We start from the raw sequence: 19,494 nt of genomic DNA on the forward strand, positions 1-19,494 counted from the left end.
TAATCATTAACAATTATTTGGCAAACAATGAATTTAAAACTTGAATTTTAGTGAAGTAAAGGTCGGCATAATCGCATCAGCAAGCTCTTGTTGGTTTATTTTCCCTTCATAAATAATATTAATTCAGCCTTGTTTATACTTCTCTGGTCATCCATGGACTCCCTGCAGTGCCTCTGCGCCCTCCCAGGGGGGCCTGCCCCCCTGTTTGGGAACCACTGCTCTAAGGCAAGTTGTCTCAGTGCTTTGGGGACAAATCATCACATGTGATGATTTGCACAAATATCTATTATTCAGCTGCAGCACTGAAGAAGCTGACTTTGCTCACTACTAAAGTTTCTGGTTGTTATAGCAACATTTAAATAGTGTTTGTGTTGATATACTGCTTCACACAGTCTTATCAGCAGTAATAAATTGTTATAAATGGTATGACACATACAGACTGAAATACACAGGAGAGTGCATACTTAAACTTTAATTAAGAAACAAAATTACAATGATAAAATATATATTTTTCAGAATATGCCAAATGGAAGGAAAACAATAAAGAAGGAAAGAGGGACAAGAGGAAATGGATTGAAATTATAAACAAAAGACCAACAATGGCAGCACACAACCCAACATAATGCTAAGGGCAGTGAGACAATAATATATAGAATATCTGTCAAAATAAATATGATTTTTAACTGCAACAATAATATATAAAGCCTCTACTTTTATACATCTTCTTGTTTATTGAAGGTGACAATGTGGCAGCTTACCCCACATACTGTGACAACTTACCTGTTGTTGGGGCAACTTGTCACAAATGCACATTCTGTACTTAGACATTTATAACACTGAATTACAGTTAGAAGTAAATGACTAAAGATTCTGCACAAGACTTTATTAAATCAAATATGGAAAATGACTGACTAAGACCGAGAAACTGGAGTGAAAGCAAACAACGTGGCAAGATGCCCCGCTCTCCCCTATAACATAAACTTTGGCACACACACACACACACACACACACACACACACACACACACACACACACACACACACACACACACACACACACTGGACGGTCATTGGCAGCCTGTGTAGAGTGTCATTATTCAGTGAGCTGCTGTCTGTGGGAAGTGGCTGCACAATGAAATGGCCTCGTGTGTTTATGTTCACGGGTGTTGATGACAGGTATAAATCTGTCCTCACGAGGACAACAACCGCCGGAGACTTCCGGCTAAAGACGCGTCAAGCATCCAGCAGATATACATCATGTTTGTCGTGAAAAAGAAAAAGGAAAAAAAATTACTCATACTTGCTTATGAGACAAATAAATGCCGGTTCAGCACGTAGTCTGCGGAAATCAAGAAGTCACGTGATAAACAAATCAACGTCAGACCCTCCAAGTCACAGTTAATAAATAGTTATCTGTTTCTTCTGTGCTTATTTAATCATTTAATCATTATTTATTAATGCACGCTCTTTGATAGTGGAAAAATTGGGGGAAACTGGACTGACTTGTCCCTTTTGATGATACTGAACTGTTTATTGATCGTTAATAAAGGCTATCACGTGTTTTTATAAACTTAAAAATGTCTGCAGAATAATCAAACTTTCAACTATAGTCATTTTTTTTTTTTTTAAAATCGTCTTTTTCCACTGTGCTCCAAAAATATATTTTTCTGTTTGTTTTTATTTTGACACGTTTGCAGAACGAATGCTTAAATTATATTATATTATATTATATTATATTATATTATATTATATTATATTATATTATATTATATAAAAAGCTAGTGGGAAAAACGTATTCTGTTAAGTACAGAGACACTAGAATATATCGATTTTGTCGAAAAGTTGACTTGTGACCTTTGAATCACCAATGAAACACAAACGTTGGTCGTTTCAATGGGCAACTAGAGATTTTTGTGGACATCCGCTAAATCATTTCAGATGAAAGAGAAAATATTTTGACAAATGATAAACCAGAGTTGGTATTCGGTGAATGAGGCCCTCGGCCTCTTATCTACAGATAGTTTTAAATTTATATGACAGAAATGGAAACTGATCTCTGATCTGATCCAGGGGTTCCCAAACTTTTTTGTTATATTAAAGACCCCCACAAGAGATGCACATTAGACCACGGACCAACATTTGAGAGGATTTTATCTCAAGGAATCATCTCAGGTATTTTTTTATTTTTAAGTTTGAAGATAATAAAGTCTTTAATCAACGATCAAACAAGGGCCACTATACATGACAATCAATTTAACGGCCAGCCCCTGTTTCTTTTCTTGTTGTTCCAACTTCCAAAAAAATGTGATATAAGTTAAAATATTGAATTCCTCCTTTTTTGATCCGCTACAACCGAATCAGCGACCTTCATTGGTCAATACAACATGGGGTTGTATGTATTAATTTAATTCACAGTTATCGATAAACTATATTTTAATTATATAACCTAAATAATTACTAAAATCCACAAACTGAAAAAGCACAACAAAAATTGTTTTATCGAACTTAAAGCAGCAAAAACAGAAAGAGTTAAAAAAGCGAGGATAATTTTAAATCTCTCATTAGACAAAGCAAGATATGTAAAATTAAATGAAAAGAAAATATTTCATAATTTCATTGGTCGAGAGAGAGAGAGAGAGAGAGAGAGAGAGAGAGAGAGAGAGAGAGAGAGAGAGAGACCCCTGAGGATCGGTGGCACTCTGCAGGGGATAATTATCATTATTTAAAAAATTATTTATTTTGCAAAAGGCTTCATGAATATTTTAATTTTGAATCTTAAATAACACCAACTCTTCTTATCACTTTTTAATTGTCATTTTACACAAGTAAAATATAAACAATGTCACAGAGAAACATGCAAAAAAATTTACAGATGATAATAAAACTTACTGTCTTATTCGATTATTAAGGCTTTTATATAATAATTTACATTATTGTCAGTATAATTATACAGTGCTGATGCTTTTATTTCGACAGAAACACAACTTCTTTAGAGGAGAGGTCGTTTTTTCCATCACAGATATTTCCAGCAAAAACATCTGTAAATATATTATTTAAAAAAGATTCTATTATTTATAGTTCTCACTTATGTGTATGTGAAATTGAAAATCTACATTTTTATAATTTTTTTTAAGCCATTTTACTTATTTTTGTAAATTTCTAAAAAACAAAGTTACGTTTATTTACATTTTTGTGGTTTTATTTCACTCTTTCATCTGCAATTTTATTTTTTCTTGTTTTTTCAGTTATCTCTCACTTGTCAATAAAGCTCTTTTGAATTGAGTTGAGAGAGAGAGAGGGAGAGAGAGAGAGAGAGAGAGTGTGTGTGTGTGAGAGAGAAAGAGAGACAGATGATAACAGCTGGATCTTGATCACAGACTATAGTCTCTCACTCCTCCTCCTCTCCCTCGTGTCTCCTCTCAGTTTATTCTTATTTTTTCTGGAGCAGTTTCTCCGCTTGAGTTCTTCTCATCAGCAGATCTGATTTTAATGAGGACGTCAGGGTTCTGCGGATTAAATTAAATCACTTAATTTTTTGCGTTTAAACTGTGCGTAACTGCATCCAAGCTTTGGTATCTCCTCTATCAACACGGATGTCCAGCTCCAGGGAGAGGATATGTATCAGGGCATAATGACAACCAACCACGGACCCCCCTCCTATGAGGCCGGATTTCTCCACAACGCCTCGGCGGGCACCTCTCCGGTGTACGTGCCCACCACCCGGGTCGTCACCCCGATGATCCCGGCGTTGCCGTACCTCCAGACGCCCGGCGCGTCGCAGCAGAGCAGCCCGGTTTCGAGCCACTCTGCCTGGGCGCAGCCGGGCTCCGACTCGGTGCCCTCCTCTTACAACCACTCCCCGGTGTCTCCGCGCTTCGCCTTCTCCACCAGCCCGCCGCTGTCCTCCGGGGTGGCCACGGCCCGGGAGACGGCGGCGTCTTCTTACACCAGCCCGCTAAACATCTCAGCTTCCAACGGGAGGGAGCACTACAGCGCCCGGAGCCTCAGCGGCTCCTATCACAGCCCCTACCCGGCCTACATGAGCCCCAACGTGGGCGGAACGTGGCCGGCGTCGCCCTTTGATAGTCCGGTCCTCCACGGTCTGCAAACCGGAGCTCCACCAGGAACTACACGGCACCCAAACATCGGTGAGAAACAGGAAAATAAAACACATATATTTTATTTTAGCATTTAAAAATTTTGCATAAATGGTATAAACTTCTTCCCCTTTTTATTCCAATGAAATGTGTTTTGACTTTTTGAAATTCTGCCAGAAATTTCAATCTTATTTATATTTGTCAGGGATTAATGGAGGGTAGCCTGCGATTGATGACCTTAAAAACACACACAAAACGAGGTGAAAGGTCGCAAGGCCTGAATGAAAGTTGGCTTCTTTTCTTTTCTTTATTATCGTTATTAATATTTCTGCTATTATTTTATTTTATTTTAGATTTAAAAAATAATTATATTGGAAAAAATAGCAATTTTTTACGCGTCCTGCTGCAGGACACGTCTTAAAAACTATTTCTTCTACATGTAAAGAAGAAATAATCTGTTAATTAAAACCCACCAAGATTAAGACGGTGTCATCTGACAGAAAACACTAAACACACCAGACTGCGCTAAATTAAAAGGCCTGAAATATGAATTATAAAGTAAATAAATACATTATTCAATATTAGAATACGACGACGAGATTAAACTATAAAACTAATTTCCTTATAAACCGAATGAATCAGATGTCCCTGAATTATGAGATAAAAGTTCAAAGTTTAGGCCAAAATGTTGTTTGTTTTAAAGATTTGACAATCTGGTACTGCTCATCACATTTCTGAAAAACGAAAATTACCGTCAGCTTTCGTTTTATCGTTTATTAGGTTTAAAGCTACATTTAATTGAAACGACACGTCAAACAAAAGTAATGATGAATTTTACAAATAAAGGCTTATTGTCACATTAAAACTGGAGTTTAACAGTTTATTTCTTATTTTTTTAATAAACATGATCTTATACCAACGTACTGTCACACATTTATCTTAATATAATGAAAGCACACATTTTCATCTACTAACTGCTTTCACTCCCTCTCAGTTATCTGTTTTAGAGAAGTTTGATATTCTGCAAATATCACATATTTTACAGGGTTAGCCTGTACTACTTTAATTATACATTTACCTTATTTTCTGTCTTTAAATGACTTCTCACACATAAAAACAGCCTAAAGCCACTGATTGAAATTAATGTCCATACACATAAAAAAGAGTTCTATATTAAAGGTTACATTTCTTTTTTCTTTTCTTTCTTTCTTTTTTCTTTTTTCTTTTTTTTCTTTTTTTACTCCATACAAACATTTTTTGAGGGGGTGCAAACAAATTATTCAAGTTGTCCTAAACTGAAATAAAATAGCTGTCTTTATTGACTCAATGTTTAACTCCATGCAAACAGTTTTTTAAAGTTGGAGCAAACTGATTACTTTAAGTTGACATATTATTATTTGAAAAATAGTTGTCTTTTGACTCTGTGTAAATAATCTAAATGGATTATTTTAAATTGTCCTGAGTCGTGTTTACTGACTTCAATCATCCCTTCATTTTAACATGAGATGTTTAACTCCATGCAAACTATTTTTGGAAGGTTGAAGGAAACTGATTATTTTAAGTTGTCTTAAATTAACATAGTTGTCTTTACAAATTAGACAGTCCATCCAGTTTAACCTGAAATTTTAACTTTAACTTAAGTTTTGTAAGGTCAGAGCAAATTGATTATTTTAAATTGTCTCAAATTAAAATATAACAGTTGTCATTAATTGTTTTACACGTTTATATATATATATTTTATGAATCAAAGACATGTTATTATAGTGGTGTAAATTAATATTTAACTGAAGCTGAATTGATAACAGTTTATAGGGATTATAGTTTATGAGTTGTGTTTGACTGTGGCCTCACGATGATTTGAAGTTGTTGTTTGATCCTGATCAAACAGGAGCAGCAGACGACTCAACCAAAGAGTCGTTTCTGTTAGCGAGGATACAGTGAATCCTGTTTTATTAAATAAAAATTTTAAACTTTTAAAACAGTCGTCTTCAGCTGCTCTGGAGTGAGTTTGGCCTGTCGCTGCAGGCTGCAGGCTGTAGGCTGCACTCTGGACCGAATCACAACACTTTGATTTTGCTCAGCTTTGTCAGTCTTTGGATGACGGTGACTTGCACCTTGTCTTCTCTACATCACTAATCAGTGTTTATTTAACCAGCGTTTTCTTCCATTATCTACATTATTCTGCCTTGCTGGTAGCTGCATGCAGACTAATGGACATCTAAAGCTTTTCATTTATGTTTTCAGTACATTCACAATATCATTATCATGTGATTCACAATCTAATCTGAAGGGCTGGATCATTATTAGACATATCACTTATTATTAATATCAAATTAACATCTGCTTAAGAGGCTGATTACTTTCTCATTTGGAAGTATCAGCTACTCTTTCCTTTTTAAAACATATTTTCTTTTTTTTTAATAGAAACAAGAAGTGCAGTAGAAAACATCATCGTTGGTAACACAAAAGAGTAGAAGTTACGCATAATTTATCACAAGTTAAAAGGCACTGACCTGTGACACTTCAGTGACACAGTTAATCTGTCAGACCTTTAACTGTTCACTTTAATTTTTCAATCAGACTAATGCTATGTTAATAGATTTTTCTGATTTTATTTCTCTGGACATTACACATTTTCTTTTCTTTTTAAAATTATTATTATTTTTTAGCAGTAATGCACTGACTTTTTATATACATACATATATACACAAATATATGAATGCATATATACACAAGGACACACACATTTGCACACACAAACGAGAAAGAAGAAGAAGACAAATATGACTTGACATTATACATTTTCAGCTGCTCTTTCCGCCTGTCACTTTATAATCATGTGACCTGACTGACAGCACTTAAAACTAGTTTGTTGTGATAATTTAAAGAGGTTAAAGGTTCCCGTCCACAGGACAAACCTCCTGTTTGATGAAGACAGAAAACCATCAGCTGTAGAAGAGTGTGACAGATAACAGCATTGATCCACGTTGATCTCTTCATCTGATTACATTCACACTCGTCACACTCACAGTTTAACTAACAGCCTGTTTATTATTGTCACCGACCGACCGTTTTTTTTTTTGTTTGTTTTTTTATCTCATTGTTCTACAATCACATCAAATTAAATTAAATGTCAGTGTTTGATGAAGTGGCCGCTCAGCCGTGCAGTGAAAGTCTCTGTTGTTCTGTTGAGGGAACAGAAACTCCCTCAGCTGTAACTTTTAATTCAAAGGAAGGAAAAAAAAAAGACAAACAGAATCTTTTATAAATCTTAATCTTTTTTCTCATTGACTTACCGTAAATACACGTTTTATTTTTCTACTAAATAAACTTCTAACTTGAAGTCTTTTGACTTGAAATGATGAGTTGTATGAACGACCTGTACAGAGTTTAATTAACTCATTAAATGAAGTTTCTAGAGAAACATGATCAGCGTGTTAGCAGATTTCCCAGCATGCTTTGTTTGAGCGTTAAACTCCCTGGAGACCCATTCTTCATGCTTTTTTTTTTTTTTTTTTTTTTTTTTTTAATAGTTTGATGAAAACAAGATGAAACTTTAAAACCTGCTGCGTGTCTCTGTACTGAATTAAGAGTTCAGAAAAAATACTTCAACTGGTAGCAAACACAAAAGACTTAAACTTTTTTTCAAATCAGTTTAACAAGTTAGATCAAAACAGATGTACTATATAATCTGATGTCTTTCAAATCAAAGTTTGTAAGGAAAGGCGACTTAAAAGTATCTAATTTTACAACTCAATTATGTGCTTTTCCCTTAAGTAAAAAATCTGAAAACATAAGAGTATAATATTAGGAACAGTAGTTACTTTTCAAAGGTAACTTTGTGTGTTATTTCAGTCTGTTAAATATAATTGTTAACATTGACTTTGAGTTTAAGAAAACTTAAACATCACAATTTAACCAATCCAGCTGAGCCACTGTATATTCATTAAAAAGTTATTTTTTATTACAACAAATCATTTCGTCTTGCGTTCGACTTACCTTCTTCATGAGTCATCAAGAGAAAATGGCGGCTAATCTGCAGGGGGAAAAAATCTGGAAAAGACGTGGACGCCATGACATCAGATACAACAGAGAAACCTGACTAATGTCCCGAATGAGACTCATTCAGAACAACTGCTACTGATATACAGTTTTTCCAGTGTGATGCACTTTCAGATAAGTCCTGGTTTGTTTGTTTTCACAGCAATGAAAACACTGTTACCATGACGAAGGTTGGTGTTGAATTCACTTCCTGCCGTCTTACACTTCAGATTTAATAAATTCACTGTGAGAAGATTCACATTTTGTCTTTGTATCGATGATGGAACAAAGTGAATCCAACAGGAGCAGCTCAATGAAACTTTACAAACTGAGAAAACTTTCAACTTAATATCTTGAGCTTACTGAACATGTTTTCTCAAATACAACCGAATTAATATCAAGTTTATTTGTCTAGAAAAATTTATTTATTTGAATCGTTACAAAATTACTTCAACTTGTGTTTTCAAATTCGGTCAACTTAAATTTTTAAGGCAGTGAAGACACTGTTTTACAGTGAACACTTTCTTAAATATGAATATTTGTGAATAAGGAATGCACGATAAATATCAGTGGTGATAATCTACAAGCCGATATTGGCCTATCACAACTATATCTGTCTGTATCTATATTGGCATATATTAACTGATAAATATCAGTTATAATAATATCAGATTTGACAGATTAGATCGCAGCATTTAATTTGAATTTTGGGGTGTTTGTAAAGTTTTGTACTTAAATGAACATCTTAAAAAAGCCTCTACACTAACTTTTTCAAAGTTAAAACAAATAGTTTTTGGCAATTAGCATAGTACTGCTGTACTGATCTTTTCTTCTTTAAAACATATGTGATTATTTAAAACTTACTAGTTATTTATGTCTTATTTTTCCAGAGAAATATGAGTTACTTTAAACTTTAATAACTATAATAATTTATGGTTCATAAACAACTTTGTATAAAAGTAAGCCGTGCATCAAATGTTTAATTCATCACATTCTGCCTCGATATTTTCATCTTTCTTCAAATATGATCTTATTTACTTTGGAAATTTTAACAGCTATGCCATTCATCTAGCAACAAGACAACTTTCTTATGATGTATGTTTTGGATAAATATAATTACTTTAGTTTAAAAGAGATTAAATGTGCATTATCACTCTGACAGTACTGAAAGTTAAACATGTCTCCTTTGAGGAGTCTCTGCCTCTTTTAGCCATCAAAGATTAAATAAACAAACTGACTTTAACAGTTTAATATTCTCCCCCTTCACATTGTATCATGCTGTAAATTAAGACACATAAATCTTTTTGTGGTTTGCTCAGCTTTTGGATAAACAGTTTAAAAAATGTAACATTACATTAGTATAAGAACTGAGCATAAAATGCAAATGCAAAAGCACAACTTCTAAGTTCAAGCAACATTATCACGCTGTAAAAACACTCTACTGCAAATAAAAGTCCTGTACTGAAAAGTACAGATGTTATAATTAACAAAAAGATAGATACAAAAAGTATTAAAGTAAGTAAGTAAAAGTATGACCTCTCTGATATACAATTATATTATTAGTAGATTATTATTACAGAGACATTAAGCAAAAACTTTACTGTTGATGGAGCTAATTTAAACTACTTAATTAAACCACTTACTTATTTATATTCAAATAGTGTTTAATTTAATTTATTTTTTATTGGAAAGGGACAACATTAATCAACAAACAAACAAATATAACTGCACCTGAATTAGCTAAAGGCTAGTTTTCATTAGCCGACCCTTTGTAAGATTGATAATTGTTCAGCATCCTACCTTGAATAATGAAAATATTACAATATGTGCAGCAGTTTAAAATGTGCATTGTGGGGAAAAAAGCAGTTAAACGACATGAGCAGAATAAAATAAAAGAAAGCAGATGACACAGTGTGAGTACAGTCATGGTAAAGGTGGATAAAAATGGCAGCAGTGTTGGCATCGGTGCTATAAAGCCTTATAACTGTTTGTTGAGAAACAGCTGTGGTTTAGTGGTTTCATTTACAATGCATCATATCGTATAAACTGTAAAGTTTTTCCATAAAACCAATTTTTTTGCGAGCACCTTAAACTTTAACTAAAGGTAGATTCAGTAGGATTTGTCCGAACTGTTCGTAAACGCATCAGAAAGATAGTTGATTGATGAGTCTCTTTCCCAGGACGTCAAATACCAACATTTATGGTTGGTGAAGTGTCCTCAGCTCAGCAAAATAATGAGAAAATAAGGAAAGGAAAGAAGCAGAGGGCTGCAGGGTCTCTGCAGACCACACACTTATGGTGATGATTGAAAGGAATTCTGTGCAAATGAGTCTATTCATTGATTTTTGTAGGAAAATGTTGCATATTTAATTACTTTCCATCACTCAGACAGACTCCTCTATCATTATTTTATACTGTGCGTTAATGTCGTACGTGCAGACACGCCGTGGGTCTCTCTGGTGCCGGTGACAACATGTTGTTAAACTTTTGACCTCACAGTAGCGTCACAAACCAAACCATCTGCTGCATAACGGGGAAGGAAAGTCAAATTGTTTTTGACCACTATGTCAAGGGAAATGAAAAAAAGATCAAAACAAACTTTTCTGTGTCTCACAAACACAACGTAAAGAAGGGATGAACGATATGGATTTATTTCAGACGATACCGATAACTGATGATTACCTGCTTCTCATGGCTGATAACAGATAAGATTACAGATAAATTCACATTTTTGTATTTTAAAAAGAAGTTCATAATCTGTAGTTTGTGCACGCCTGAAGGTAAGAAAGGTGATCAAAGCTGGATGATTTAATACTCCAAATCTAACTGACATCACTGTGACAAAAACAAAGAACAGTTCTGACTCTGGCTGATGTTCTGACTGTAGTGGAGTAAAAAAAGAACAACATTAACTTTGATCAGTCCCTGCAGGATTCCGCAGGCTTTTTTGGGAGGGATTGTCGACCAAAAATGTCTGATTTGATGGCAGCTTTTTAGGATTTTTGCCCATTTTTTTTTCATTGGAAATTAAAGACAACTTTTTCCAGGGAGAATAAAACTGCACTCTTCTAAATAACCTTACCAAAAAGGCTTGGGATTGCAAAAATCAACCAAATATGCTTTATTTGTAAATGAAGACGTGCACCTGGGGTGTATTCCACAGAGAAGCAAAATCTTTTTGGAGCTCAAACTCAAGCAAAAAAGCACAGAATTAGGCCTTAAGACATAAAAGTGCACAGACCATCAATGAATGTCAGTAACAATGACAAAGATTGTGAACTTTTCAGTACCTGTGACATAAAAATAGTAGCCAAAATAATAAAACACTGAGTTCTGCCATGATTGGTCAAATTTACAGAAAAGTTGCAATGTTGTGCAGAATTAATAGATATTGGCTGAATTTGCAGTAATCGTTACTTCGCATCCGTCACAGTAGATCGAGTTTTTCTCACCTTTGTCCTCTAATATTGTTACTGTGGTTGTTTTTTAAATGCACCCTGATAAAGACACACACTGACATTTATGCAGCGGAAAAAACCCCTTCATTCAGATAGACAGACACTCTGCAGTATTTCTCGGGTGTATTGTCTCGTGTTGCTGCGTTGTGTTGGCTACAACTGCCGCCTGGCTCAAGGTTAGCATGCCCTGCTGTCTTTGTTTTGCCCTCAGCCTTGGGAGGAGGAGGAGGAGAAGGAGGAGGTCCGTTCCAGTTACACTGAACAGATGGAGGCCAGATTTATACTAAAGAAGAAGAATAATCATACGCAGTAGAGCATATACAGTTAAAATAAAATTTGAGCTGATGTAAATGTGACTTAAGTTTCTGTTTTCCAAGCTCACCCTCACGTTTCTGACAAATATTCTAACCTGTTGCTGCTAAATTAATTTTTAAAAAAGCCAATCTGTCAGTTCCACACACGTCAGACTGATGTCTCCTCTCTGTGATGCAGCTAAGTGGTTCTTGTGAGATGAGCTCTGTTATGTGGCAGATGAGAGAGTGAAGATGTCGTGCTATCAGACAGCGAGGGAGAAAGAGATGCGATAGACGCGGACTCTCTATTTGAATATGATGGAGCTCTACCCCGTCTCTATTTCCAGCCGGCTCTTTATCTCACGGGGGAGCAGCAGCGAGATAAGGAGGGATTCCAGCCGGCTGCTGTTGTACGAGCCTGTGAGGGCTGTGGCCTGCACCTCCTGCTGGTGTAGAGGTGCCACTGCCGGTGATAATCAGCCTGTCAGGGTCTGACAGTGACATGAAACTGTTTATTAAAGGAAGGAGGAAAGAATTTTAATGGCAAAAGCCCAGCTGGAAGTTTTTTCCTCTAAGAATCACAGCATATGTGTGAAGTGGGAATTATGTAAAGGTCAGTTTGAGTTTCTTTACAGCGGCTGATAATGTTAACAGACACTCTGCATCATCCTGTAGTGGAAAGTGGCTAAGTGCATTTACTCAAGTACAGTACTTAAGTACAAATTTGAGGTACTTTACTTGAGTCAGAGGCAAATATTATACAACCGCAATTCAAAGAAGTTAAGATGTTGTGTAAAATGTAAAACAAAAACAGAATGCAATGATTTGCAAAAACTTTTTGACTTGATTTCAGCTGAATACAAAGACAATATATTCAGTGTTCAAACTTTATTGTAAATATGCACTCAATCTGAATTTGATGCCTGCAACAGGTTAATTGGTAACAGGTGACAGTATCATGATTGGGAATTAAAGGGGCATCCTTTAAAGGCTTTTTCAAGCAAGGACTGGCCGAGGTTCATCTCTCTGTGAAAAATTGCGTTTTGCGTTTTTAACAGTTTTCTCAGTGCTCAATTACAAGGGATTTAGTGATTTCACCGTCTACAAGTCTTAATATCGTTAAAAGATTGAAAGAATCCAGAGAAATCTCTGCATGTAAGGGGCAAAGCTGAAAATCAACACTGAATGCCCCTGACCTTTGACCTCTGAGACACCACTGCTTTAAAAACCCCAATAATTGTATGAATGATACTACAATGCTACCAAAGTTATTCAGTTTGAACTTAAAATATTTTGCCTTTGTGTGCTGTATTTGATTGAATATAGGTCAAAAAGTTTTTCAAATCATTGCATTACATTTTACACAACGTCCCACCTTTGTGGGAATCGGGGCTGTAATGGTGTGAATCTGTAACGTAACTAGATTTACCAAATACATGTAGTGGAGTAAAAAGTATTAATATTTCCCACTGAAATGCAGTCTGGTAGAATTATAAAATAACATAAAATGGAAATGCCCAAGTAAAGTACAAGTACCTCAAACTTGTTCTTAAGCGCAGTACTTGAGTAAATGTACTTAGACAGGTACTGTATGATCCTAAACCTAAAAAAGTTTAGTAAAAAAGTACAGTTACTCATGACATTTCTTTCTTGTCGTCCTTCATCAGATCTGTTCGATGACTTTGCTGAGGGGCGAGAGTGTGTGAACTGTGGGGCGATGTCGACCCCCCTCTGGAGGCGGGATGGTACAGGCCACTACCTGTGTAACGCCTGCGGACTGTACCACAAGATGAACGGCATCAACAGACCTCTTATCAAACCTCAAAGACGGCTGGTGGGTGACAGGAGAGCAAGTTTCACGGCATTCCTTCATTTTATACAGAGTCAAATAAAACAGTGCGGATGAAAAAATTCACCTGCAGAGGAGATATATTTGTCCTTTTTGTAAATAAAAAAATGACTCTTTTCTCTTGACTCTTGTCTCCTGTTTTAACTGATGGCTGCAGTCTGCCTCGAGGAGGGTGGGCCTGTCCTGCACCAACTGTCACACCACCACCACAACCCTGTGGCGACGAAACGCAGAGGGAGAGCCGGTCTGCAACGCCTGTGGCCTCTACATGAAACTCCACGGGGTGAGACAGAATATCTGATCTGATGGGATCTTGGAATATAACTGGAATATAAACAGTTTATACACTTTTTTTCCCTTCAACTTAGAAGTGGCACTTATATATAACTCTGCGATCATGTGTTGGCAAGAAAAATACATATATGTATATATATTTATATAGATATAGATATATATGTGTGTATACACACACATTCATCACCATTAGCTTTCTCCATCTCTGTATTCCTTAGCAAAAGGTTGCATCTTTTGCTAGCTAGCTCACCAAAAAGTAAAATTAAGCACTGTTTGCCATCTGGCTAATGACAACAACAAAAAAAATGTTATATATATTGTTTGCTAGCTAGCTATAAGGTTAAAACATTACATTATTTGCTAGCTGGCTAAAAACAACAACAACAACAATACAGTTTGCTAGCAGACTAAATAGTTTAAAAAACAAAACAAAAACAACAACAACAAAAAAAACGAGCAAACAAAAAAAACAGTACAGTTTGCTAAGTAGCTAAAAGGTGAAAAAGTTGTATTTTTGCTAGCTGGCTAAAGATAACAACAATAAGACCAGCAACAACAAAAAGTTGATATATTCTTTGCTAACTAAAAAATAAAAAAACAGAAAAAACAAGTTATATTGTTTACTAGCTAACTAAAAAAGTAATAAAACATCACATTGTTTGCTAGCTAGCTAAAAGGAAGCTAGTCTGGTTAGCCTACTTATGATGACGCAACAGAGAATTATTTTGCTCAATCCATCTCAAAAAGGCAGTCATTTTAAAAGTTAAACCTCCCCATGGGTAAATTTAAAGATAATACTGGATCACAGTTTAAATGTGGTGCAACAGAATGAAATTAAGCTGGGTTCAGAGTAAATACTAAAGAGTTTGAAAGTCTGATGCAACATAACTTTTAGTTAAACATTGGAAGTTCAGTGCATAAAATGATGATATTAGTTTTTTAAAAATGTATCTTAAGAAATTAGTGGAAGAAGGTCTTCACCATATTATTTTTCCTTTGCACGTCTGAATCTTGACCTCACCTCAACAACATTTGTTTCTCACCAGCTTCAACAGAGGCTTCATGTATTTTACTGCAATCAGCTGTTTGATTGAAGGTTATTTCTTTGTCCTGCTGTCCTCAAAGGTACCACGACCTCTGGCTATGAAGAAGGAGGGGATCCAGACCCGCAAACGCAAACCCAAAAACCTCAACAAGCCCCAAACTGGTGAGCTTCAAAACCACATGTGCTTCTTCTACTGTATGATAAACAAAAAGAGAGAGGGGAAAAAATTAAATAGGTGTGATTAATAATATAAAGAAGTAGTCGTCTAACGTGTGTATGTTTTCTGTAAGTGTGTAATGACCTCAGTGTTGGTGCTCCTCAGGGACCCCGGGCAGTGAAGGGACTCCAGTCACGCCCAGCAGCACTCCCCGTGCCTCCACCGCCACAGAGGAGCCTCGCCAGATAAAGACGGAGCCGGACACTCACAGCCTGTACACACACCACAGCTCACATGCACAGGTTTCAAACTTTTTAATTAGATATATTTAGATATTTTGCACATTGCAAGTTCAATAATATTGCGATTAATTGTGCATATATGTCATATTTCTTGCACCCCTTAAAATAGTAGACCTTGCAACCCCCCCATGAAGCTTTGGCGACCTGGTTTGGAACCAGTGACCTAAAGGATCAGACAACAGTTAAACTACTGTTTAAACTAAAATTTTAATCAGGCCTGAAAAGTTGAGTCTGAAATGTCCCAAAACTCTGTTTAAACCCAACCCTCATTAGCATATTTCAGCTCAAACCTGATTACAGACATTTTTCTTAACAAGCTTCCCTCTATGTACCAAACAGTAGGAGTTGGCGGTGGCAAGGACAATACATGGGGGGAATTTGAATTGACAAAACTGGGGAGAAAAATTTTGTTAGTTTGTCGGTTCGTCGGGTCAATTTCTAGTCTGAACACAAAATTTCTACAAAATTCTACAATCTAGGTCTCATTTTACACTTATTATATTGATTTTTATCCCACGTGCCAAATAATAAGATAAAAGATAAAGAGAGGAAAAGGTTAAAGTCCCTATCTATGATCCCAGTGTCAGTGGAAGGTAGCGATTCTCACCGTTTCCGTCTGCATCCCTCCAGATTTCAGCCCTGCCAGCCTACATGGCAGCTCAAGGTGGGGCCATTCCTCTGAAGATGTCCCCCGGGGGCCACAGTGGGTCTTCTGGCTCCAAAGCTGAGCCCTGGAATAACCTAATCCTGGCCTAGAAGACCTTTCAAGCCAACATCTCAAACCAACCTAACTACACAGATTAAACTGTCCTGAGAGACGAGCGTGTCCAGACAGCAGACTGCCGCTCTGGACGCAGACGTCCCCGCGGCCTTCACGCCGCACAGTGCCTTCAAGACAACGCTCTGGGACAAAAGAAATGGAGATCTGGAACAGAACTGCACAGATCGTGTGTGTTCAGTCACAACAAATGAGGACTGAACAGAGTTTTGTGTTAGACATTAAGGACCAGCACTGTGATTAAATACACAACAACTCTTTATTTGAAACAGTGCAACAAGTGAAAAAGGGAACTTTCTCCCCTTTTCTACCTGTGCAGGGCATTGACAAATACTGCAACATAAACCAGTAACACATAACAATAATGGTCAGACCTCTTCTTCTGCCAGAAATATTTTTATTTCAATGTATTTGTCTTCATTTTCATATTATTGTGGACAATTTGCCATAACATGATGGACACAGAACATGTGCAACAGCACACTTTAATGTAAAAAGCAGCACCATGGAGAAGTCGTAGCAAATGTACTGTTTCTGGATCAGATCCTTTTGTCCTTTTGATTTAAACTGTAAAATAATACATGTCAGTATTGACCCCTCTATGAAAAAAAAAAAAAAAACATGATAAACTACCTATGCAGCATGTTAAGTTGCACATGATGAATGTGGACGGAAGTGATGGCACATAGCTCCCTCTGCTGGCACAAGCGCAGACGTGTACCCGCAGGAAAACTTTATCTCCTCTAATACTTAAAGGGACAGGTTGGATTATTTGATGTGGGGCTGTATGAGGCTCTTACACATAGTCTTGCTTACAGTAGGTGACGGTCGACACGCCCCCAGTTAACAGAAGAAGCAGAAGTGCTGGTGTAGGAAGCAAAGCCCTGCTGCGGACGGGGTCAGCATTTTCACGTCTTTATCTTCCTGTCAGACAGCCTTTTCTGACAGGAAAACGCCGTTACAGAAACCAAATCTTGCTCTCTAAGAAGCCACCAGACTCCACTGGCAAAAAACAGTAATTTTTAACTTTTTTCACAAAAGTTGCTGAGCTACCGCTGCCTTGATCTTTTAGTTTGTTTGTGTTAATGCAGGATGTTGGCGTTTGAAAGAGTTAGTTTGTATTCACCAAAGTCACACAATAACACAAACAAACTCACCAACTGAGGCAGTGGTGGACCAGCAACTCCTGTGGTCTGTGATGTAAAATGACTAATTTTACCAATGGAGTTTGGTTGAGTGCAGGAGAGTGATATTTGGCTCATGTAACTGTGGTTTTCCCATCAGAAAACACTGTTAAATGGCAAGATAGAACTTGTGGTAGAAATTAAATACTTTGTTACTGAAATTAAGTAAATAATTCAGGTATCTGTTCTTGAGGCTTGTTACTTTAGTTTCAGTGCATTTGACAGGAATAATTGAGTATTTATTTTGCATCACTGACTGATTTTATCCTAAATGGATGATTCAATAACACCTTGAAAAGACAGTTCTTTGGTGTATCCATCAGTGCATATCACACACGACAGACGTAACAAGACAAAAAATGCTGTGACACAACGAAAAACATGTGAAAACTATATATATGATGTAACAAGACAAAAAAGATTTAACAACACAAATGTGACGTAAAAGACTTAACAAGAATAAAAAGACAAAACAAAAAAGTCACAAAAGACGTAACAAGACAAAAACCACTGTAAAGACGTAACAAGAAATAAAAGATCTAACAAGACAAACATGGCGTCAAATGGGGTAAAAGACATAAAAAGACGAAAAAGATGTAACAAGACAGATCTACTGTAGGTCATACACTGACTATCAATAAGCACTTCATGCAACCCCACTTTAAAAAATCTGAACTATCCCTTTAAGAGCCTTCACAAAGCTAGTATTTATTATTAAAGCCACAATCCCAAGCTACAGAATTATCATGTATTAGCTGAGGATTGTCTGATAAACTTTATGAGGGAGTGTTGCATCAAGACTGTACAGTTTGTTAGCAATATTTTAATGCTTTAATTTGCTTGTGACAAGCGTGGGGGGGTGCAACATGTAAATGTGGGATATCGCCACATGTAATTACAGAAATAACAAATATATGAGCATATATGTAAAAAAAAACAAAAAACAAAAAAAACCTCCACTCCAGTATAATTGTAATACACCATTTGTGATATATTGTAAGTAAAGAGACAGTGAGAAGGTTCTCAGTGTGCACTAACACGACCTGATGGCCTTTCCTCTGCGTACAACTGTAGCTCTACTGAGGAAACTAATAAAGACAAAGCATTTTGACATAATGCGAATGGTATGTGTGGTGTAGACGTGTGGTGGCATTCATTTGTACTTGAAATGCATACTAAACACTGGTGAAATATCTGGTTTTAAAGTTTCCCTGAAGTAAATTGCCAATATCTGGCCCAGCAATGATGAAGAAAGTCGTTTTGAACATATTCTTGGGTATTTCAGAGTTTGTATTTTCCTGGAAAATGATTAAAACAGTTGACAGCTCATCCTACACATGGGGGAATAGACTAATTTTGCATCCAATTAAGTGCTTTCTTGCTCATCATGCAGCTGGAGCGGGTAAAGACAATACATCCTCGCTGTACAACAGCACAACTTTCTAACTTTATTAGCTTACTTGTTGCTAAAGTAGCTAACCGTAACTATTAGCTGCTGTTAGCCAGCAACAGAACCGGGTTCAGCGAACGGGCCCAGTGAACATAACTGATGTTATGATTTTCAGGTCATCTGTGCAGCACTGGTTTCTCACACATTTTTTTTTTCCTTTTTCAGAAAACTGCAATCTAGTTCTGGTTCTGAGATTTGGATGTTGCACTTGGCCATACTGCAGGTTTATTGCAGTTGGGATTAATTGTGCAGCCCTAGCTGTGACTCAGCCCTGTGCTGCCGGTAGCCAAACCCGGCAATAAAACCAGCCCAGTTCTGTAGCCTGTCAAACTGCTGCTACGTTGGTCTCAGAGGCTGTTTCGGTCCTGGTTCAGTCGTGTTCACTGGGAGCTCTTTATGCTCCCTCCTACCACATGGGCTGATTTAGCTGGATGACGTACAGCGCTATTGGCTACTGAAAACACACGATAACCCCCTCTCTAACTGCTCGTTTTAAACACATAAGCAAAATGCTCTCTGCCAGTCCTTCATGGGAACTTTAACTTCC

At 36.6% G+C, this 19,494-nt stretch overlaps 1 protein-coding gene across 1 annotated transcript; it reads left to right on the top strand.

Annotated features, from left to right (window-relative positions):
• Positions 1-3,349: 3,349 nt before the first annotated feature.
• Positions 3,350-16,893, top strand: gata4 (GATA binding protein 4). The gene is made up of 6 exons (XM_084737342.1): positions 3,350-4,147; positions 13,556-13,722; positions 13,895-14,020; positions 15,157-15,238; positions 15,399-15,535; positions 16,166-16,893. Exons 1-6 carry the CDS (start codon positions 3,616-3,618, stop codon positions 16,289-16,291), a joined length of 1,170 nt encoding a protein of 389 aa, XP_084593468.1. The 5' UTR covers positions 3,350-3,615; the 3' UTR covers positions 16,292-16,893.
• The last annotated feature ends 2,601 nt before the right edge of the window (positions 16,894-19,494 follow it).

Source organism: Lutjanus erythropterus, chromosome 15 (genome assembly GCF_056507025.1).
Source record: "Lutjanus erythropterus isolate fLutEry1 chromosome 15, fLutEry1.hap2, whole genome shotgun sequence".
In the NCBI taxonomy this organism is placed as follows: domain Eukaryota; kingdom Metazoa; phylum Chordata; class Actinopteri; order Lutjaniformes; family Lutjanidae; genus Lutjanus; species Lutjanus erythropterus.

Coding starts and splice junctions, on each gene's coding strand:
- gata4 (XM_084737342.1), top strand. CDS start 3,616: ATGTATCAGGGCATAATGACAACCAACCACGGACCCCCCTCCTATGAG. Junction 4,148..13,555: donor TACACGGCACCCAAACATCG/GTGAGAAACAGG, acceptor GTCCTTCATCAG/ATCTGTTCGATGACTTTGCT. Junction 15,536..16,165: donor ACCACAGCTCACATGCACAG/GTTTCAAACTTT, acceptor GCATCCCTCCAG/ATTTCAGCCCTGCCAGCCTA.